Source organism: Salvelinus alpinus, chromosome 13 (assembly GCF_045679555.1).
Source record: "Salvelinus alpinus chromosome 13, SLU_Salpinus.1, whole genome shotgun sequence".
NCBI lineage: Eukaryota > Metazoa > Chordata > Actinopteri > Salmoniformes > Salmonidae > Salvelinus > Salvelinus alpinus.
In genome coordinates this window covers 10,553,758-10,575,711 of record NC_092098.1, presented here as the reverse complement: position 1 = coordinate 10,575,711, position 21,954 = coordinate 10,553,758, and the positions used below count along the sequence as shown (strand labels likewise).

The 21,954-nt window shown below is 45.5% G+C and overlaps 1 protein-coding gene across 2 annotated transcripts in view; it reads left to right on the top strand.

Moving 5' to 3' along the window:
• Positions 1–21,954, top strand: part of LOC139537028 (ryanodine receptor 1-like) — a 76,368-nt gene that overhangs the window by 21,127 nt on the left and 33,287 nt on the right. For both annotated transcript variants that reach the window (XM_071337833.1, XM_071337832.1), the window contains exons 36-71: positions 2,071–2,515; positions 2,605–3,159; positions 3,273–3,473; positions 3,553–3,664; positions 3,788–3,931; positions 13,499–13,772; positions 13,883–13,997; positions 14,113–14,245; positions 14,495–14,589; positions 14,694–14,829; positions 14,935–15,124; positions 15,239–15,353; positions 15,466–15,586; positions 15,802–15,971; positions 16,152–16,372; positions 16,639–16,729; positions 16,888–17,028; positions 17,160–17,323; positions 17,780–17,858; positions 17,951–18,040; positions 18,160–18,303; positions 18,413–18,490; positions 18,588–18,663; positions 18,775–18,898; positions 18,994–19,109; positions 19,233–19,300; positions 19,427–19,548; positions 19,755–19,804; positions 19,896–19,956; positions 20,063–20,189; positions 20,295–20,406; positions 20,551–20,632; positions 20,730–20,860; positions 20,991–21,311; positions 21,402–21,642; positions 21,838–21,925. In XM_071337833.1, coding sequence (XP_071193934.1) covers positions 2,071–2,515; positions 2,605–3,159; positions 3,273–3,473; positions 3,553–3,664; positions 3,788–3,931; positions 13,499–13,772; positions 13,883–13,997; positions 14,113–14,245; positions 14,495–14,589; positions 14,694–14,829; positions 14,935–15,124; positions 15,239–15,353; positions 15,466–15,586; positions 15,802–15,971; positions 16,152–16,372; positions 16,639–16,729; positions 16,888–17,028; positions 17,160–17,323; positions 17,780–17,858; positions 17,951–18,040; positions 18,160–18,303; positions 18,413–18,490; positions 18,588–18,663; positions 18,775–18,898; positions 18,994–19,109; positions 19,233–19,300; positions 19,427–19,548; positions 19,755–19,804; positions 19,896–19,956; positions 20,063–20,189; positions 20,295–20,406; positions 20,551–20,632; positions 20,730–20,860; positions 20,991–21,311; positions 21,402–21,642; positions 21,838–21,925 — 5,533 coding nt within the window. The remainder of the gene's footprint in view (positions 1–2,070; positions 2,516–2,604; positions 3,160–3,272; positions 3,474–3,552; positions 3,665–3,787; positions 3,932–13,498; positions 13,773–13,882; positions 13,998–14,112; positions 14,246–14,494; positions 14,590–14,693; positions 14,830–14,934; positions 15,125–15,238; positions 15,354–15,465; positions 15,587–15,801; positions 15,972–16,151; positions 16,373–16,638; positions 16,730–16,887; positions 17,029–17,159; positions 17,324–17,779; positions 17,859–17,950; positions 18,041–18,159; positions 18,304–18,412; positions 18,491–18,587; positions 18,664–18,774; positions 18,899–18,993; positions 19,110–19,232; positions 19,301–19,426; positions 19,549–19,754; positions 19,805–19,895; positions 19,957–20,062; positions 20,190–20,294; positions 20,407–20,550; positions 20,633–20,729; positions 20,861–20,990; positions 21,312–21,401; positions 21,643–21,837; positions 21,926–21,954) is intronic.

Here is a 21,954-nt window from a genome sequence, read left to right as displayed (position 1 = left end):
TCTACGCAGACGACACCATTCTGTATACATCTGGCCCTTCTTTGGACACTGTGTTAACAAACCTCCAAATGAGCTTCAATGCCATACAACACTCCTTCCGTGGCCTCCAACTGCTCTTAAACGCTAGTAAAACTAAATGCATGCTTTTCAACCGATCGCTGCCCGCACCCGCCTGCCCGACTAGCATCACTACTCTGGACGGTTCTGGACACTACTCTGGACGGTTCTGACTCTGAACTACAAATACCTAGGTGTCTGGCTAGACTGTAAACTCTCCTTCCAGACTCATATTAAGCATCTCCAATCCAAAATTAAATCTAGAATCGGCTTCCTATTTCGAAACAAAGCCTCCATCACTCATGCTGCCAAACATACTCTCGTAAAACTGTCTATCCTACCAATCCTCGACTTCGGCGATGTCATTTACAAAATTTTCTCCAACACTCTATTCAGCAAACTGGATGCAGTCTATCACAGTGCCATCCGTTTTGTCACCAAAGCCCCATATACCACCCACCACTGCGACCTGTATGCTCTCGTCGGCTGGCCCTCGCTACATATTCGTCGCCAGACCCACTGGCTCCAGGTCATCTACCATAACAACACCCACCCGTAGCACGCGCTCCAGCAGGTATTTCTCACTGGTCATCCCCAAAGCCAACAACTCCTTTGGCCGCCTTTCCTTCCAGTTCTCTGCTGCCAATGACTGGAACGAATTGCAAAAATCGCTGAAATTGGAGACTTATATCTCCCTCACTAGCTTTAAGCATCAGCTATCTGAGCAGCTCACCAATTGCTGCAGCTGTACACATCCCATCTGTAAATAGCCCATCCAACTACCTACCTCATTCCCAACTTGTTTTTATTTACTTTTTTTTCTCTTTTGCACACCAGTATTTCTTCTTGCACATCATCATTTGCACATCTATCACTCGAGTGTTAATTTGCTAAATTGTAATTACTTCCCTACTATGACCTATTTTTTGCCTTACCTCCTTACTCCATTTGCACACACTGTATATAGATTTTTTCTATTGTGTTATTGACTGTACTTTTGTTTATTCCATGTGTAACTCTGTGTTGTTGTTTTTGTCGCACTGCTTTGCTTTATCTTGGCCAGGTCGCAGTTGCAAATGAGAACTTGTTCTCAACTGGCCTACCTGGTTAAATAAAGGTTAAATAAAAAAATTCAATAGTTGCCCTTCTTTGCGAGGCATTGGAAGACCTCCGTGGTCTTTGTGGTTGAATCTGTCTTTGAAATTCACTGCTCGACCGAGGGACCTTGCAGATAATTGTTTGTGTATGGTACAGAGATGAGGTAGTCATTCAAAAACACTATTATTGCACACAGAGTGAGTCCATGCAACTTATTATGCATATTGTTACTCCTGAACTTATTTAGGCTTTCCGTAACAAAGAAGTTAAATATTTGTTATTTATTTAACTAGGCAAGTCAGTTAAGAACAAACTCTTATTTACAATGACGGCCTACCCCGGCAAAACCCTAACCCGGATGACGTTGGGCCAATTGTGCGCCGCCCTATGGGACTCCCAATCACGGCCGGTTGTGATACAGCCTGGAATCGAACCAGGGTCTGTAGTGATGCCTCTAGCACTGAGATGCAGTGCCTTAGACTACTGCGCCACTCGTGAGCCAATACTTATTAACTCAATACCTTTCAGCTTTTAATTTTTTATTAAATTGTAAAAATGTATAAAACATAATTCCGCTTTGACTTTATAGGGTATTGTGTGTAGGCCAGTGACCAAAGCATCTCCATTCAATCCATTTTAAATTCAGACTGTAACACAACAAAATGTGGAAAACAACAAAATGTGGAAAACAACAAAATGTGGGAAAAAGTCAAGTGGTCTGAATACTTTCTGAAGGCACTGCAGCTGTTAACGAAGATCACATGATGAAATGGAAAAGTTTTAGTTGATTTCAGTGTTTGCTATAGTATTGGAAAATAAATATAACCAATAGCCACCCACTCTGGCTCTGATGCAATAGACTTGTCAATCTATACAGCCTTGTGCCATACAGTTCTCTCCCTTTGTCCCCTCTAGATGTATTGACGTCCTGGAGCTGTCGGAGCGTATGGACCTGCTGAAGTTTCACTACCACACTCTGAAACTGTACGGCTCGGTCTGTGCTCTGGGGAACAACCGCGTGGCTCACGCCCTCTGCAGTCATGTTGATGAGTCCCAGCTGTTCTACGCCATAGAGAACACCTACCTGCCTGGACCAATGAGGAGCGGCTACTACGACCTGCTCATCAGCATGCACCTGGAGTCGGCCAAGAGGAACCGCCTCATGACCAACAAGGAGTTCATCGTGCCCATGACAGACGAGACGCGCAGCATCAACCTCTACTCCGACACTGACAACTCCCATGCTTTACCAGGGGTGGGCCTCACTACCTGCCTGCGCCCCAAACTCCACTTCTCCCCTACTGGCTTTGTGGGTACAGACCTGGACATCTACACCCTCAGCCCATTCATCCCCCTACAGGTAAAAAGCCTCAGGCTGATGGAGGGAGAGCGTAAGGGTTTTCTGTTTGAACTGACTAATGGTGATTAATGTCTCTCTTTCTCCTGTAGGTGCTGAAGGCGAAGGCCCTGACCATGCTGACAGAAGCTGTACAAGACGGTGGTCAGGCCATGAGGGATCCTGTAGGAGGCAGTGTTGAGTTCCACTTTGTCCCCATCCTCAAGCTCATCAGCACCCTGCTCATCATGGGCGTGTTCGAGAATGAAGATGTCAAGCACATCCTGAAGATGATAGAGCCCACGGTGTTCAGTGGAGAGGCAGAGGCTGCTGCAGAAGAAGCAGAAGCCACAGCCAAGGGCGCGGGGAGCCAAACGCTGGCGCTCAAAGAAGGGGGGGAGGAGGTGAAGGAAGAAGAGGAGGGAGCAGTGGAGAGCGGACATGAAACAGAAATGGAGGACGAGGGGATGGGTGAGGAAGATGAGGAACTGGAGGCAGAGCTGGAGGAGCTGGTAGAAAAAGAGGAAGAGGAGGACGGAGAGAAAGTGGATGGAGAGAAAGGTGCTGAGGAGACGGAGAAGGAGGCGACGCCTGGAGAGGCAGACGAACAAGTAGGTCTGGAAGAGGGATTACTGCACATGAAGCTGCCAGAGTCTGTCAAGCTACAGGTTGGTGTGTGTCTCTTATCACTTCACTGTAACTTTCAAAATCCTCCAAAGTTTGACCGATTTATACTAATCAATATTTCTACATCTCATGTCTTTTCCTTTCTGTCTGTCAGATGTGCACTCTGCTTCAGTATTTCTGTGACTGTGAGTTGCGCCACAGGGTGGAGGCCATCATAGCCTTCTCAGACCAGTTTGTGAGCCAGGTGCAGGCCAACCAGAGAGCCCGCTACAACGAGCTCATGCTGGCGTTCACCATGAGCGCTGCCGAGACTGCCCGCAAGACCCGCGAGTTCCGCTCCCCACCGCAGGAGCAGGTACCTTCAGCCTGTGTGTACTGTCCCACTTTTAACAATACATGAACGGTGACAACAACGTGTTGTTTTTCACCTGCAGGTCAACATGCTGATGAACTTTAAGAGCATTGCGGAGGATGAGGAGTGTCCTGTGCCTGACGAGGTCCGCGATGCCCTGCTGTCTTTTCACAAGAACCTACTTGCTCACTGCGGTCAGTCAAACTCATTCAGTACCTATATCGCCAAATGTAACTTAGAACGTATACATGTATATAGCCTAAATTTGAGGTGAGCAGCTAGTGTCAATGGTCTTTCATCCCTCATGTCACTGTCAGGTGTACACATTGAAGAGGAAGAGGTGGAGGAGGAGTTGGATATGTCTCTCAAAGGACGACTCTTCAGAATATTGGACAAGTTGAGGCACCTCCGCAAGAAGAAGGTAGAGGAGGAGCCGGAAGCTGTAGAAGAGACCAAACCCAGTGAGTCTCACTCTTTATCACTTGTCCCACTGAAAAACAGTAAAATCAAGCCAAAGATGTACATTCAATGCAAGAAGACAATCTTAATGATTGATTGATTGTGTTTATTGGATAATGAATTAATGTAACTTTTTGCGCTACCTGACCAAATTCACATACAGTTGAAGTCGGAAGTTTACATACACTTAGGTTGGAGTCATTAAAACTCGTTTTTCAACCACTCCACAAATTTCTTGTTAACAAACTATAGTTTTGGCAAGTCGGTTAGGGCATCTACTTTGTGCATGACACAAGTCATTTTTCCAACAATTGTTTACAGACAGATTATTTCACTTATAATTCACTGTATCACAATTCCAGTGGGTCAGAAGTCTATATACACTAAATTGACTGTGCCTTTAAATAGGTTGGAAAATTCCAGAAAATTATATCATGGCTTTAGAAGCATCTGATAGGCTAATTGACATAATTTGAGTCAATTGGAGGTGTACCTGTGGATGTATTTCAAGGCCTACCTTCAAACTCAGTGCCTCTTTGCTTGACATCATGGGGAAATCAGCCAAGACCTCAGAAAAAAAGTTGTAGACCTCCACAAGTCTGGTTCATCCATGGGAGCAATTTCCAAACGCCTGAAAGTACCACGTTCATCTGTACAAACAATAGTACACAAGTATAAACACCATGGGACCGCGCAGCTGTCATACCGCTCAGGAAGGAGACGCGTTCTGTCTCCTAGAGATGAACGTACTTTGGTGCGAAAAGTGCAAATCAATCCCAGAACAACAGCAAAGGACCTTGTGAAGATGCTGGAGGACATAGGTACAAAAGTATTGTCACGACGTTGCCCTCTTTGGGTACAGCGAGCACTATTTCCCCCTCCCTCTGCACCATCCCCCTACCTCTGCACCATCCCCCTACCTCTGTCTCCCACACCCAGGCTGCGGTGGTCAGAGAGGTCGTAAATTCCTAGGAAAGATTCTGCCTCATGGCCAGACAGTATAGAGAGAACAAAGGAATTTCTTCCACCTCACAGAACTGGAGGTCCGAACAGTATTTATGTTCTGGAGAATGTATAAAAGATGGGTGAAGAATCCAGCTACGAACTGGTCCGTTTGGTACAATTTTGTGAAACTCATGAGAGACAATACGGCCACATTACCATAACGCTGTTTATACAATAGTCTCAGTTATGAGGCTCACATCTAATTGTTGTATAAAATGAACGAGTGAGGATGGAACTGTTTGTGAAATTGTGTAATGTGATTTTGGACTGTTTAATGAAGGAAACTCCAATTCCCTAAAAAGTTTCACTAAGTCATTGGCACGCCCCCAGGGGCACAGACAGAACCTGGTGTCATTAGACAGCTATGTCCCGAATAAAACCCCCACCTGGGTTTTCTATCATCAGACCGAGCTTATCTCAATTTCGAGGGGGCTAAGGGTTGAGACGAGACCAGTACCTCTATCATAGAGGGAAATAAGGTTTAAGTAGATTACTGAATCTTTTAATCATCCCACGTGGTTAAACTCTTAGACTATCGTTACCGACAGAATAAGAACAAGTCTTTGATATTAATTACTAGTCTGCAGCTAGGAATTCGTATCGTTGGACGCGAAGACCAACAACCGCCGAAACCTCTATTCTATAACGACATGAATCACTCTGAACTCTCCATTCTAACCACCACACAGAGAGAGAGAGGGCGTACAAACTCTCCAACAGAAACAAACTTTTCAACAGAGATCCCGACGACACACTGAGCATAAATATATTGATTGCAATTATTCCCGAATGACTGAGCGTTCATGTGCAAAGGATTAGCATTTCAATTGTTATAATTATCAACTCTGTAGTGCCTTCTCAGCTGACCCCAACTCCCCTTTTGTCTAACAAGCCGCCATGCCGGTTTAGCCCACTAGGGCACATCCCCCTATCATTTATTTGTAACCATATCTACTTTGTTTGTTTGAGTTATGCATTTCTGTGAGTACTTAGTTATTAAATAAATAAGACAATTGATGTATGGATGACTCATAGTGAAGACTGGGTTCGTGCAGATAACCAGCAATTTACGATGTTTGGAATGAGACTAACGTGAGGTAAAGAATAAATCATTAATCAAAAGACTAAGTGATCAGATATTAAAATATCTGAAAGTTATATTAGGAAAATTATAACGTTGTAATCTGAATATTTTCCTTGGTGCCCCGACTTCCTAGTTAATTACAGTTACATGATTAAGTAGTTTAATCACGTAATAATAATTACAGAGAATTCTTGATAAAGATTCATCTTCAGTTTAATGATGCCAAAGACACGACAGTATCTATATCCACAGTAAAACGAGTCCTGTATCGACATAACCTGAAAGGCCGCTCAGCAAGGAAGAAGCCACTGCTCCAAAACCACCATAAAAAAGCCAGACTACGGTTTGCAACTGCACATCAATTTTCAATCAATTTTATTTTATATAGCCCTTCGTACATCAGCTAATATCTCGAAGTGCTGTACAGACACCCAGCCTAAAACCCCAAACAGCTAGTAATGCAGGTGTAGAAGCACGGTGGCTAGGAAAAACTCCCTAGAAAGGCCAAAACCTAGGAAGAAACCTAGAGAGGAACCAGGCTATGAGGGGTGGCCAGTCCTCTTCTGGCTGTGCCGGGTGGAGATTATAACAGAACTATGCCAAGATGTTCAAAAATGTTCATAAGTGACAAGCATGGTCAAATAATAATCATGAATAATTTTCAGTTGGCTTTTCATAGCCGATCATCAAGAGTTGAAAAACAACAGGTCTGGGACAGGTGGCGGTTCCATAACCGCAGGCAGAACAGCTGAAACTGGAATAGCAGCAAGGCCAGGCGGACTGGGGACAGCAAGGAGTCACCACGGGCGGCAGTCCCGACGCATGGTCCTAGGGCCTAGGTCCTCCGAGAGAAAGAAAGAGAGAAGGAGAAAATTAGAGAGAGCCAAGATTTTCAAAATTTCCATAAATGACAAGCATGGTCAAATAATAATCAGGAATAAATCTCAGTTGGCTTTTCATAGCCGATCATTAAGAGTTGAAAACAGCAGGTCTGGGACAGGTAGGGGTTCCATAACCGCAGGCAGAACAGTTGAAACTGGAATAGCAGCAAGGCCAGGCGGACTGGGGACAGCAAGGAGTCACCACGGCCGGTAGTCCCGACGTATGGTCCTAGGGCTCAGGTCCTCCGAGAGAAAGAAAGAGAGAAGGAGAAAATTAGAGAGAGCCAAGATTTTCAAAATGTTCATAAATGACAAGCATGGTCAAATAATAATCAGGAATAAATCTCAGTTGGCTTTTCATAGCCGATCATTAAGAGTTGAAAACAGCAGGTCTGGGACAGGTAGGGGTTCCGTAACCGCAGGCAGAACAGTTGAAACTGGAATAGCAGCAAGGCCAGGCGGACTGGGGACAGCAAGGTGTCATCATGCCCGGTAGTCCTGACGTATGGTCCTAGGGCTCAGGTTCTCAGAGAGAAAGAGAGAACGAGAGAATTAGAGAGAGCATACTTAAATTCACACAGGACACTGGATAAGACAGGAGAAGTACTCCAGGTAACCAACTGACCCTAGCCCCCCGACACAAACTACTGCAGCATAAATACTGGAGGCTGAGACAGGAGCGGTCAGGAGACACTGTGGCCCCATCCGAAGAAACCCCCGGACAGGGCCAAATAGGAAGGATATAACCCCACCCACTTTGCCAAAGCACAGCCCCCGCACCACTAGAGGGAAATCCTCAACCACCAACTTACAATCCTGAGACAAGGCCGAGTATAGCCCACAAAGGTCTCCACCACAGCACAAACCAAGGGGGGGCGCCAACCCAGACAGGAAGATCACGTCAGTAACTCAACCCACTCAAGTGACGCACCCCTCCTAGGGACGGCATGAAAGAGCACCAGCAAGCCAGTGACTCAGCCCCTGTAACAGGGTTAGAGGCAGAGAATCCCAGTGGAGAGAGGGGAACCGGCCTGGCAGAGACAGCAAGGGCGGTTCGTTGCTCCAGAGCCTTTCCGTTCACCTTCACACTCCTGGGCCAGACTACACTCAATCATATGACCTACTGAAGAGATAAGTCTTCAGTAAAGACTTAAAGGTTGAGACCGAGTCTGCGTCTCTCACATGGGTAGGCAGACTGTTCCATAAAAATGGAGATCTATAGGAGAAAGCCCTGCCTCCCGCTGTTTGCTTAGAAATTCTAGGGACAATTAGGAGGCCTGCGTCTTGTGACCGTAGCGTACGTATTGGTATGTACGGCAGGACCAACTCGGAAAGATAGGTAGGAGCAAGCCCATGTAACGCTTTATAGGTTAACAGTAAAACCTTGAAATCAGCCCTTGCCTTAACAGGAAGCCAGTGTAGGGAAGCTAGCACTGGAGTAATATGATCAAATTTCTTGGTTCTAGTCAGGATTCTAGCAGCCGTATTTAGCACTAACTGAAGTTTATTTAGTGCTTTATCCGGGTAGCCGGAAAGTAGAGCATTGCAGTAGTCTAACCTAGAAGTAACAAATGCATGGATTAATTTTTCTGCATCTTTTTTGGACAGAAAATTTCTGATTTTTGCAATGTTACGTAGATGGAAAAAAGCTGTCCTTGAAACAGTCTTGATATGTTCGTCAAAAGAGAGATCAGGGTCAAGAGTAACGCCGAGGTCCTTCACAGTTTTATTTGAGACGACTTTACAACCATCAAGATGAATTGTCAGATTTAACAGAAGATCTCTTTGTTTCTTGGGACCTAGAACAAGCATCTCTGTTTTGTCCGAGTTTAAAAGTAGAAAGTTTTCAGCCATCCACTTCCTTATGTCTGAAACACAGGCTTCTAGCGAGGGCAATTTTGGGGCTTCACCATGTTTCATTGAAATGTACAGCTGTGTGTCATCTGCATAGCAGTGAAAGTTAACATTATGTTTTCGAATAACATCCCCAAGAGGTAAAATATATAGTGAAAACAATAGTGGTCCTAAAACGGAACCTTGAGGAACACCGAAATGTACAGTTGATTTGTCAGAGGACAGACCATTCACAGAGACAAACTGATATCTTTCCGACAGGTAAGATCTAAACCAGGCCAGAACTTGTCCGTGTAGACCAATTTGGGTTTCCAGTCTCTCCAAAAGAATGTGGTGATCGATGGTGTCAAAGGCAGCACTAAGGTCTAGTAGCACGAGGACAGATGCAGAGCCTCGGTCTGACGCCATTAAAAGGTCATTTACCACCTTCACAAGTGCAGTCTCAGTGCTATGATGGGGTCTAAAACCAGACTGAAGCATTTCGTATACATTATTTGTCTTCAGAAAGGCAGTGAGTTGCTGCGCAACAGCTTTTTCTAAAATCTTTGAGAGGAATGGAAGATTCGATATAGGCCGATAGTTTTTTATATTTTCCGGGTCAAGGTTTGGCTTTTTCAAGAGAGGCTTTATCACTGCCACTTTTAGTGAGTTTGGTACACATCCGGTGGATAGAGAGCTGTTTATTATGTTCAACATAGGAGGGCCAAGCACAGGAAGCAGCTCCTTCAGCAGTTTAGTAGGAATAGGATCCAGTATGCAGCTTGAAGGTTTAGAGGCCATGATTATTTTCATCATTGTGTCAAGAGATATAGTACTAAAACACTTAAGTGTCTCTCCCGATCCCAGGCCCTCGCAGAGCTGTGCAGATCCAGGACAGCTAAGCCCTGGAGGAATACGCAGATTCAAAGAGGAGTCCGTAATTTGCTTTCTAATGGTCATGATCTTTTCCTCAAAGAAGTTCATGAATTTATTACTGCTGAAGTGAAAGCCATCCTCTCTTGGGGAATGCTGCTTTTTAGTTAGTTTCGCTACAGTATCAAAAATAAATTTTGGATTGTTCTTATTTTCCTCGATTAAGTTGGAAAAGTAGGATGATCGAGCAGCAGTGAGGGCTCTTCGGTACTGCACGGTACTGTCTTTCCAAGCTAGTCGGAAGACTTCCAGTTTGGTGTGGCGCCATTTCCGTTCCAATTTCCTGGAAGCTTGCTTCAAAGCTCGGGTATTTTCTGTATACCAGGGAGCTAGTTTCTTATGACAAATGTTTTTCGTTTTTAGGGGTGCAACTGCATCTAGGGTATTGCGCAAGGTTAAATTGAGTTCCTCAGTTAGGTGGTTAACTGATTTTTGTCCTCTGACGTCCTTGGGTAGGCAGAAGGAGTCTGGAAGGGCATCAAGGAATTTTTGTGTTGTCTGAGAATTTATAGCACGACTTTTGATGCTCCTTGGTTGGGGTCTGAGCAGATTATTTGTTGCAATTGCAAACGTAATAAAATGGTGGTCCGATAGTCCAGGATTATGTGGAAAAACATTAAGATCTACAACATTTATTCCATGGGACAAAACTAGGTCCAGAGTATGACTGTGGCAGTGAGTAGGTCCAGAGACATGTTGGACAAAACCCACTGAGTCGATAATGGCTCCGAAAGACTTTTGGAGTGGGTCTGTGGACTTCTCCATGTGAATATTAAAATCACCAAAAATTAGAATATGATCTGCTATGACTACAAGGTCTGATAGGAATTCAGGAAACTCAGAGAGGAACGCTGTATATGGCCCAGGAGGCCTGTAAACAGTAGCTATAAAAAGTGATTGAGTAGGCTGCATAGATTTCATGACTAGAAGCTCAAAAGACGAAAACGCCATTTTTTTTTTTGTAAATTGAAATTTGCTATCGTAAATGTTAGCAACACCTCCGCCTTTGCGGGATGCACGGGGGATATGGTCACTAGTGTAACCAGGAGGTGAGGCCTCATTTAACACAGTAAATTCATCAGGCTTAAGCCATGTTTCAGTCAGGCCAATCACATCAAGATTATGATCAGTGATTAGTTCATTGACTATGACTGCCTTTGAAGTGAGGGATCTAACATTAAGTAACCCTATTTTGAGATGTGAGGTATCACGATCTCTTTCAATAATGGCAGGAATGGAGGAGGTCTTTATCCTAATAAGATTGCTAAGGCGAACACCGCCATGTTTAGTTTTGCCCAACCTAGGTCGAGGCACAGACACAGTCTCAATGGGTATGGCTGAGCTGACTACACTGACTGTGCTATTGGCAGACTCCACTAAGCTGGCAGGTTGGCTAACAGCCTGCTGCCTGGCCTGCACCCTATTTCATTGTGGGGCTAGAGGAGTTAGAGCCCTATCTATGTTGGTAGATAAGATGAGAGCACCCCTCCAGCTAGGATGGAGTCCGTCACTCCTCAGCAGGTCAGGCTTGGTCCTGTTTGTGGGTGAGTCCCAGAAAGAGGGCCAATTATCTACAAATTCTATCTTTTGGGAGGGGCAGAAAACAGTTTTCAACCAGCGATTGAGTGCTGAGACTCTGCTGTAGAGCTCGTCACTCCCCCTAACTGGGAGGGGGCCAGAGACAATTACTCGATGCCGACACATCTTTCTAGCTGATTTACACGCTGAAGCTATGTTGCACTTGGTGACCTCTGACTGTTTCATCCTAACATCGTTGGTGCCGACGTGGATAACAATATCTCTATACTCTCTACACTCGCCAGATTTAGCTTTAGCCAGCACCATCTTTAGATTAGCCTTAACGTCGGTAGCCCTGCCCCCTGGTAAACAGTGTATGATCGCTGGGTGATTCGCTTTAAGTCTAATACTGCGGGTAATGGAGTCGCCAATGACTAGGGTTTTCAATTTGTCAGAGCTAATGGTGGGAGCCTTCGGCGTCTCAGACCCCGTAACGGGAGGAGTAGAGACAAGAGAAGACTCAGACTCAGACTCCGACTCGCTACATAATGGGGAGAACCGGTTGAAAGTTTCTGTCGGCTGAATGAGCGACACCGGTTGAGCATTCCAACAGCATTTCCCTCCAGAAGCCATGAGAAAGTTGTCCGGCTGCGGGGACTGTGCGGGGGGATTTATACTAACGTTACTATCTGTACTTACTGGTGGCACAGACGCTGTTTCTTCCTTTCCTACACTGAAATTACCCTTGCCTAACGATTGCGTCTGAAGCTGGGCTTGTAGCACAGCTATTCTCGCCGTAAGGCGATCGTTCTCCTGTATATTATGAGTACAGCGACTGCAATTAGAAGACATCATGTTAATGTTACTACTTAGCTTCGGCTGTTGAAGGTGTTGACGAACCATGTCCAGATAAAGCGTCCGGAGTGAAAAAGTTGAATGAGGGAAAAAAGTTGCGATGGAAAAAACTAAAAATATAAACGGTAATTAAAAACAAAAACAAAACAAAAAAACGTAAAGTTGTCAGCTAGCAAAGTAAAGTTGGCAGCAAAACGCACAGCAACAAAACGCACAGCAACACGTCTGCAGATTCAACAGGAAGTGACGCAGTAGACACACTGACCTTCAATGGGGACAAATATCCACATGGGGACAAATATTGTACTTTTTGGAGAAATGTCCTCTGATCTGATGAAACAAAAATAGATCTGTTTGGCCATAATGACCATTGTTATGTTTGGAGGAAAAGGGGGGAGTCTTGCAAGCCAAAGAACATCATCCCAACTGTGAAGCACCAGGGTGACAGCATCATGTTGTGGGGGTGCTTAGCTGCAGGAGGGACTGGTGCACTTCACAAAATAGATGGCAGGAAAATGATGTGGATATATTGAAGCAACATCTCAAGACATCAGCCAGGAAGTTAAAGCTTGGTCGCAAATGGGTCTTCCAAATGGACAATGACCCCAAGCATACTTCCAAATTTGTGGCAAAATGCCTTAAGGACAACAAAGTCAATGTATTGGAGTGTCCATCATAAAGCCCAGACCTCAATCCTATAGAAAATTTGTGGGCAGAACTGAAAAAGCGTGTGCGAGCAAGGAGCCCTAAAAACCTGACTCAGTTACACCAGCTCTGTCAGGAGGAATGGGCCAAAATTCACCCAACTTATTGTGGGAAGCTTGTGGAAGGCTACCTGAAACGTTTGACCCAAGTGAAACTATTTAAAGGCAATGCTACCAAATGGTAATTGAGTGTATGTAAACTTCTGACCCACTGAGAATGTGTTGAAAGAAATAAAAGCTGAAATAAATCATTCTCTCTACTATTATTCTTACATTTCACATTCTTAATATAAAGTGGTGATCCTAACTGACCTAAGACAGGGAATTTTTACTAGGATTAAATGTCAGGAGTTTAAATGTATTTGGCTAAGGTGTATGTAAACTTCCGACTTCAACTGTAAGTTTAGTTTTTGCGTCTATTACTTTTGATTTTGTACACTAGCTTCAAACAGCTGCAAAAAAAAAATAGGTTATTGAAAAGATATTTCACAGTGGTTTACAATGATTCTCTAGACTCTGAGTGCTTGTTTTGTGTCACATAAACTGACATTTGGCAAACTATTAGAATTTTAGCAACCAGCAAATGGCATAGCGATTCCTGCGTATTGCACCTTTAAAAGCAGTAGGCTGCTCCAGCTGGAGACAACATTACAAAATGTAAATGTCAGTCGAGTCATGGGATAATTTCATTCGGTTTCAACAATCAATCAATCAAGTGATGCCTCTTGTTTATAACCTCCCCTCTCTCTCCTCCAGGTACTCTCCAGGAGCTCATCTCCCACACTATGATCCACTGGGCCCAGGAATCGTTCATCCAGAACCCTGAGCTGGTGCGTCTGATGTTCAGCCTGCTGCACCGTCAGTATGACGGGCTGGGGGAGCTGATCCGGGCCCTGCCCAAGGCCTACACCATCAACGCCATCTCCATAAAGGATACCATGGACCTGCTGGAGTGCCTGGGACAGATCCGCTCGCTGCTCATCGTCCAGATGGGCCCCGAGGAGGAGAGACTCATGATCCAGAGCATCGGGTCAGTAGTACACAGTAGACCAGTAAAATAATTGACTATACAGAGAACTGGATGGATTGAGGATCAACTGGAGGAACTGAGAGTCAACATGAGCCTTCTCTCTCCATCAGAAACATCATGAGCAACAAAGTGTTTTATCAGCACCCCAACCTGATGCGAGCCCTGGGCATGCACGAGACTGTCATGGAGGTGATGGTCAACGTGCTGGGTGGTGGCGACTCCAAGGTAAAGTGGTTACATGGCTCATAACAACAGGATCAATGCTTGGCTGAACATGGGAATGCGTTAAATGTTATTACACCGTAGTCAGTGGATTCCCCTTGCATGTGTTCCTCCGCAGGAGATCAGATTCCCTCGCATGGTCACCAACTGCTGTCGTTTCCTGTGCTACTTCTGTCGTATCAGTCGCCAGAACCAGCGTTCCATGTTCGACCACCTCAGCTACCTGCTACAGAACAGTGGCATTGGCCTTGGTGAGGGACATTGATATCTTCCAATTGGCTCATTCATCCCCCCCTCCTCTCACTTGTAACTATTACCCAAATCGTTGCTGTAAATGAGAATGTGTTCTCAGTCAACTTACCTGGTAAAATAAGGGTTAAATCAAAAATCTTCTGCCAATACAAGTTTGTATTCTTATAAGGTTAGGTTGACACAATCCCTCTAAAGGCAGAGTAGTTTTGCTGTGTGTTGGGACTGAACATGTCATGGATGTCTTTCAGGAATGCGTGGCTCCACCCCTCTAGATGTGGCTGCAGCATCCTGCATTGACAACAATGAGCTGGCTCTGGCTCTACAGGAACAAGACCTGGAGAAGGTTGGACAGCCTCAACAAACACGTGCAGTTTCTCTGATGCAGCCGTGTATAGCACATTGGTCATCTTTCTTTCTGTCTATTTTGTCCTGTGTTTTTCCTCCCAGGTGGTGAAGTACCTCGCAGGCTGTGGGCTCCAGAGCTGTCCCCAGCTCCTGGCTAAGGGTTACCCTGACATTGGCTGGAACCCGTGTGGCGGGGAGAAATACCTGGACTTCCTCCGCTTCGCTGTCTTCGTCAATGGTCTGTGTTTGTGGACCTCGTAATGGAATACACTACTGTTGGGATGATGTCTTTCTGTTTACCTTTCATCACTGAGCGTGGTTTGGCTCTATGCCCCCCCTGTAGGAGAGAGCGTAGAGGAGAATGCCAACGTGGTGGTGCGTCTTCTGATCCGTCGGCCAGAGTGTTTTGGCCCGGCCCTGAGAGGAGAGGGTGGGAACGGCCTGCTGGCTGCTATAGAGGAGGCCATCAAGATCTCTGAAGATCCTGCCAGGGACGGCCCCACTGTGAAGAAAGACAGGCGCTTCCCCGGCATGTAAGAGCCAAACCACTGAGGGACTGATTGAATATCTACAGTATTTACTAGTGTAGTAGATGAGAACACGTTCTCCTTTGACACGTTTTGTTGATTCTTCCTTTTCACTGGTAGGTTCCCTGGTGGGGAGGAGCAGCATGAGGAGAACAAGGTTCACCTGGGGAATGCCATCATGTCCTTCTACTCAGCTCTCATTGACTTGCTGGGACGCTGCGCTCCAGAGATGCATGTGAGTACTGAGCATTGGAAAACATTCAGAGAGAAGCCAAGGGTTAAGGAATGGAGATGGCAAGCTGCTGCGGTTCATTCTAAGACGTTGCTATTTTTTGTTTGCCCCGCAGTTGATCCAGGCTGGGAAGGGCGAGGCTCTGAGGATCAGGGCCATCCTGAGGTCCCTGGTGCCTATGGAGGACCTGGTGGGAGTCATCAGTCTGTCTGTCCAGATACCAGACTTTGGAAAAGGTGAGTCAGAGGCAAAACCATTTGTATTCAATGAACTCTTGTGCTGGCTCAAGGAAGGAGAATATTGATGAGGAAATGGAACTAAAGAGGGTTTCAGTTTAGTTTGATCACAATATATTCCATTTTATATCTGTAATTAGTCAGAATCGTTAAATAATGTGAATCCTAACATTATTCTCCTCTTCAAATTCCCTCTGTCTTTTTGTGACGTCTAGATAACAGCGTCATTGAACCCAAGATGTCTTCCAGTTTTGTGCCGGACCACAAGGCTCCCATGGTGCTGTTCCTTGACAGAGTGTATGGTATTGACAACCAAGACTTCCTGCTTCACGTGCTGGAGGTAGGCTTCCTGCCTGACATGAGGGCAGCTGCTTCTCTGGACACAGTGAGTCATCCTCTCTCTATCTCACTACTCATATACACTACATAAGGCATTCACTTTGTCTGCTCTTATGTTCCTTTTTGATTTAGGTGTCATATAAACACTTGCTTTGTATTGAATAGGTAGTGTGTGGTCTTTTGAATGCAGAGAATGTGACCGTTTAAATGGATTTCTCCCCACTAGGCGGCTTTCTGCACCACAGAGATGGCCCTGGCTCTGAACCGCTACCTCTCTCTGGCCGTGCTGCCCCTCATCACCAAGTGTGCCTTTTTGTTCGCTGGCACTGACCACCGGGCCATCATGATCGACTCCATGCTGCACACCATCTACCGGCTGTCCCGCGGACGAGCCTTCACTAAGGCCCAGAGAGATGTTATAGAGGAGTGTCTCATGGCTTTGTGCAAGTGAGTTGGACTTATTACCCTGGCACGGTTCACCTTCTAACTGTCGTTATCTAAAATCTGTCTTTCTGCATTGCGTAAGTGGAATTTCTTTCTTTGTTTCCCCTATAAGTTAATGTTAATGTCTCCTTGACATTGGGATGTCCTCTTCCGTAAACTATTTGTACAGTGAACTTTTAGTGAGTTGTTTAACCTTGATGCATTTATTTATTTATTATTATTTATTCAGATTATTTACATGTGCTTATTTATTTGCCTCTATTTCTTAGGAATCTGCGGCCATCCATGTTACAACACCTGTTGAGAAGGCTGGTATTTGACGTGCCAATTCTCAATGAATATGCCAAAATGCCACTCAAGGTATGGACATGTCGTAACCTGTCATTGGACAATCAAAACGTTATAGAAACAAAACAAATAAATGAAGATGGCCACGTCAACATAGTCAATGAATTTATCATCCAGATGTTAGTATGCCAGATTAAGCTGATTTCATCCTCTTATTTTGTTGGCTGCAGCTTTTGACCAATCACTATGAGCGTTGTTGGAAGTACTATTGCCTGCCCAACGGCTGGGGCAACTTTGGAGTGTCGTCAGAGGAGGAGCTGCATCTCACCCGCAAACTCTTCTGGGGCATCTTTGAGTCCCTGGCCCACAAGGTTACACTATTACACTGCTCTGTCAGCTGCATAGAAACCTAGGAAATGTTTGCCTCCAATAAGAAAACGTTGATATGGTATATCATTGTAGATTTTTTTGTTGTTGCCATGTCCTCTGGTTCTGGTTTCAGAAATTTGATGCTGAGCTGTTCAAAATTGCCATGCCGTGCATATGCGCCATTGCTGGGGCCATCCCTCCAGATTATGTAGATGCCAGCTACTCCTCCAAGACTGAGAAGAAAGCTTTGGTGGATGCAGAGGGAAACTTTGATCCCAAACCAGTGGAGACCACAAAGTGAGAAGGCAGTAAACCAATAAGAGAATACTCTAAAACTATTTATAAACTGGGTGGTTTGAGCCCTGAATGCTGATTGGCTGAAGGCCATGGTATATCAGACCGTATACCACGGGTATGACGAAACATTTGTTTTACTGCTCTAATTGCGTTGGTAACCAGTTTATAATAGCAATAAGGCTCTTCGGGGGGTTTGTGATGTATGGCCAATATACCACGTCTAAGGGCTGTGTCCAGGCACTCCGTGTTGCGTCATGGGTAAGAACAGCCCTTAGCCGTGGTATATTGGCCATATACCACACCTCCTCGGGCCTTTATAGCTTAAATAGATAAGACACAGTATCAACGGATAGTGTTGATATTTTCATAAATATTACGCAATATCCTCTGATTTTAGCTACTGTATAGTAAGTTATGACTATGGCGTACTGAAGTCTACTATGTTTTGTATTCTAGTACTATCATCCCTGAGAGATTGGATGGCTTCATCAACAGATACGCTGAGTACACACATGACAAGTGGGCTTTTGAAAAGGTCAGTAAAAATATCAACTTGAAGTGTTTGTGTATCAACATCAGTTGCACTGTGTAACTGAAGTAATTTGCTGCATGTCTGTTCACCTGCAGATTCAGAATAACTGGACGTATGGAGAGATGTTGGATGAAAATTCAAAAACTCACCCCATGCTCCGACCGTACAAAACATTCTCCGAGAAGGTAAGAGGCACAGTTGATCATTTTCTTCCGCAATGCATAGTGATTTCTGTCAACCACCGCAGGTCTTTATGTTGCTGCTCACTGATGCCCTCAGTCTGAAACGATCTCTTCCCTTATAGGACAAGGAGATCTACCGTTGGCCCATCAAAGAGTCCATGAAGGCCATGATTGCATGGGAGTGGACTCTGGATCAAACGAGGGAAGGAGATGAAGCCAAGACTGAGCAGAAGAAGGCAGCTCGGAAGATCTCTCAGACTGCGCAGGTACAGAGAAGTGGGAAGATCAAAAAAGGATGAATAACCGTTCTTCAGATCAGACAGAGATGATGAAAAGTCTTAATGAATGTTACGAACACAAGTATGTATATTTCAGGCAACATATGACCCCAGCCATGGCTACAGTCCCCAACCAATTGAAATATCCCACACGGCACTGTCAAGAGAGCTGCAGGTATGATGACACTGAAGTTTGGACCGCCCGTCTTATTTGCTTCACACGTTGTTATTTGACCATGTTTTTCACTTCTTTTAATTTCTCATTTGCCCAGTCAATGGCAGAACAACTTGCAGAGAACTATCACAACACCTGGGGTCGAAAGAAGAAGATGGAGCTGCAGTCCAAAGGTCAGAGGTCATTCTGTTCTGGGGGGGGGGGGATATAGACTACGGAGTTACCAGTCACCTTTTGCTTTTAGCAACGTAAATGGCAACTGTGTGTGTTTTGACTGTGTGTAGGAGGAGGCGCCCACCCTTTGCTTGTGCCCTATGACACCCTGACAGCAAAGGAGAAGGCACGAGACAGGGAAAAGGCTCATGAGCTTCTCAAATTTCTTCAACTCAATGGATTTGCAGTCACCAGGTAAAAGGAGAGTCATTGACGTGATAGAAGTCATTGACGTTATAGAAGCAACTGAATATGTATTAACAAGTCATGCTTTTTAATGCTTTCTCTAGGGGAATGAAAGACATGGAGTCAGACATCTCATCTATCGAGAAGCGCTTTGCCTATGGTTTCCTGCAGAAGCTGTTGAAGTGGATGGAGATCGCCCAAGAGTTCATAGCTCATCTTGGTAGAGTGGGCTCTGGGAGGAGGGTGGATGATAATAACCAATGAAATAGTGCTCAGTTAATGTCAGTGTTGACATTTCACTTGTTAACAACACTCCAAAATGTTGTCTTGTGTGTTTTTCCAGAGGCTGTGGTGAGCAGTGGTAGAGTGGAGAAGTCGCCTCATGAGCAGGAGATCAAATTCTTTGCCAAGGTGAGAGCAGAATCACTTTGAAACAGGCCCGTGTCGAGGGGAGGACAGATGACATTTGATTCAGCTGTTGCATGTTTACTGCAGGGGTATAACAATATATGTGATGATGAACTGTGTTTGTCTCAGATCTTGTTGCCCCTGATCAACCAGTACTTTAAAAACCACTGTCTGTACTTCCTGTCCACACCGGCCAAAGTCCTGGGTAGTGGAGGACATTCCTCTAACAAGGAGAAAGAGATGATTGCCAGGTAACTCTCGGTCACATCGTATTAAGTATATTGTTACGCCTCACTTTAGTTAGTCGGCTGTAGCCACTTTTATCTCTATTCATCCTCTCAAGTCTCTCTTTTGAACCTGTGCTGTAATTTCTCCTTTTCTCTTACCTTTATTTTCATAATTCATTCCCTTTCTCTGCATTTCCTTCTCTTTCTGTTGGATTTCTCTCCTGTCGTAGTATCTTCTGTAAAATGGCTGCTCTGGTGAGACACAGAGTTTCTCTCTTCGGTAAGACATCTGCATTGTCCTGATGATTTAGTTCTGTCTCGTCCAGTCAGCCGCTGTCTTTTCCCTTATGTTTTCCTCTGCACTATTTAAGGGAATGATGCTGCTGCTATTGTCAACTGTCTTCACATCCTGGCACGATCACTCGATGCAAGGTAATCGGGCACTTGTCTGAAACGTTTTCACAATCCGAATACAAAAGGTATTGGATCAAGATTTTCCCATAGCCGTACTTATTCCTCCCTGCTCCCTATTCCTCAGGACGGTGATGAAGTCTGGGCCTGAGATTGTGAAGGCAGGGCTCCGGTCGTTCTTTGAGGGTGCAGCTGATGATATCGAGAAGATGGTGGAGAACCTCAAACTGGGCAAGGTGTCTAAAGGCAACCAGGTAAGAGCAAAGTGTCTACAAGTGAAACAGGTAGGAATGGAACTATTCCAGAACTGTTGCCTTTTGGTCTGACATGTCTTGTCCTACTGTATGGTCCGTCTACAGCAGGTGAAAGGCGTGTCCCAGAACATCAACTACACCACCATTGCTCTGCTCCCAGTCCTCACCTCCCTGTTCGACCACATCTCTCAGCACCAGTTTGGAGATGATGTCATGCGTGAGTCATATGCCATCACAGCATTCATGTGATGACACAGCATTCCAGTTTACTTACTCTCAAAACTGTGAAAAAGTGTCTTGTTGATTTTAAAAAATGTAAAAGATTTTTTCTTCTTTGTGTCTGTGTGTTCTTGGTGGTCAGTGGATGATCTCCAGATGTCGTGTTACCGCATCATGTGCGCCATCTACTCCCTGGGCAGTGTCAAGAACCCTCATGTGGAGAGGTGAGACTGGATTAGGCTCTGTTTCTCTGTGTTAACAGTACAGCTATAAAAACCTGATCATCTGTGAGTTTGACTGGCCTTGACATCCCTCCTCCAGGCAGAGGCCAGCCCTGGGAGAGTGTCTGGCCCATCTGGCGGCTGCTATGCCTGTGGCCTACCTCGAGCCCCATCTCAATGAGTACAATGCCTTCTCTGTTTACACCACCAAGACCCCCAGAGAAAGAGCCAGTGAGTGTCCATCTGCTTCTGTGACGTGTTCTCTGTCCAACCCCTGACTTTTGAGTTCCTCAACACTCTATCCTCTAACCTCCCGTCTATCTCTCGGTCTCTCTCGCTCTGTCTCTGTCCATGTCCATAGTCTTGGGTCTGCCCAACGAGGTCCAGGAGTTATGCCAGGACATACCAGAGCTAGACATTCTGCTGAAAGAGATCGGGGACTTGGCAGAGTCAGGTGCCCGTTACACTGAGATGCCCCATGTGATCGAGATCACTCTGCCCATGCTGTGTAACTACCTGCCCCGCTGGTGGGAGAGAGGATTAGAGAACTTCCCTGAGCTGGAGGGCCAGATCTGCACCGACGTCACCTCTGACCAGCTCAACCAGCTGCTGGGCAGCATCATGAAGATCGTGGTCAACAACCTGGGCATTGACGAGGCCTCCTGGATGAAGAGGCTGGCTGGTGAGGTTGCCACAATGCTGTGTGTGTACTATGCCTGTCTGTGTGTGTTTTCTTGCCATCTCACCATGGCCACTCCTCTTCTATCCCTAGTCTTCTCCCAGCCTATTGTGAGCAGGGCCAGGCCAGAGATGCTCAAGTCCCATTTCATCCCCACCATGGAGAAGCTGAAGAAGAGGACAGGGAAGGTGGTGGCCGAGGAGGACCACCTGCGTATGGAGGGGAAGGCCGAGGGGGACGAGGAGGAGGGCACCATCAGGGATGAGTTTGCTGTGCTCTGCAGGGACCTGTACGCCCTCTACCCTCTCCTCATCCGCTATGTGGACAATAACAGGTACAGCACACAGGCAAACTAGTGGCCAGTCATGTTTTTTCTTTAGAAATGTACACCCTTTCATAGCCAGTATTTTACTGTAACAGTCCATGTCAGAAGCCATTCCCCCTGCCAGTTGTCTTTGCCTACATGTGTGTTGTGGTGTTGGCGGTCTCTCGGTCAGTAGGACCTTAAAGAGATGTCCTCCATTTGCAGGGCGAGGTGGTTGACATGCCCGGACCCAGATGCAGAGGAGCTCTTCAGAATGGTTGGAGAGGTCTTCATCTTTTGGTCCAAATCTCATGTGAGTAAATGGTTGAAAGGTGACAACTT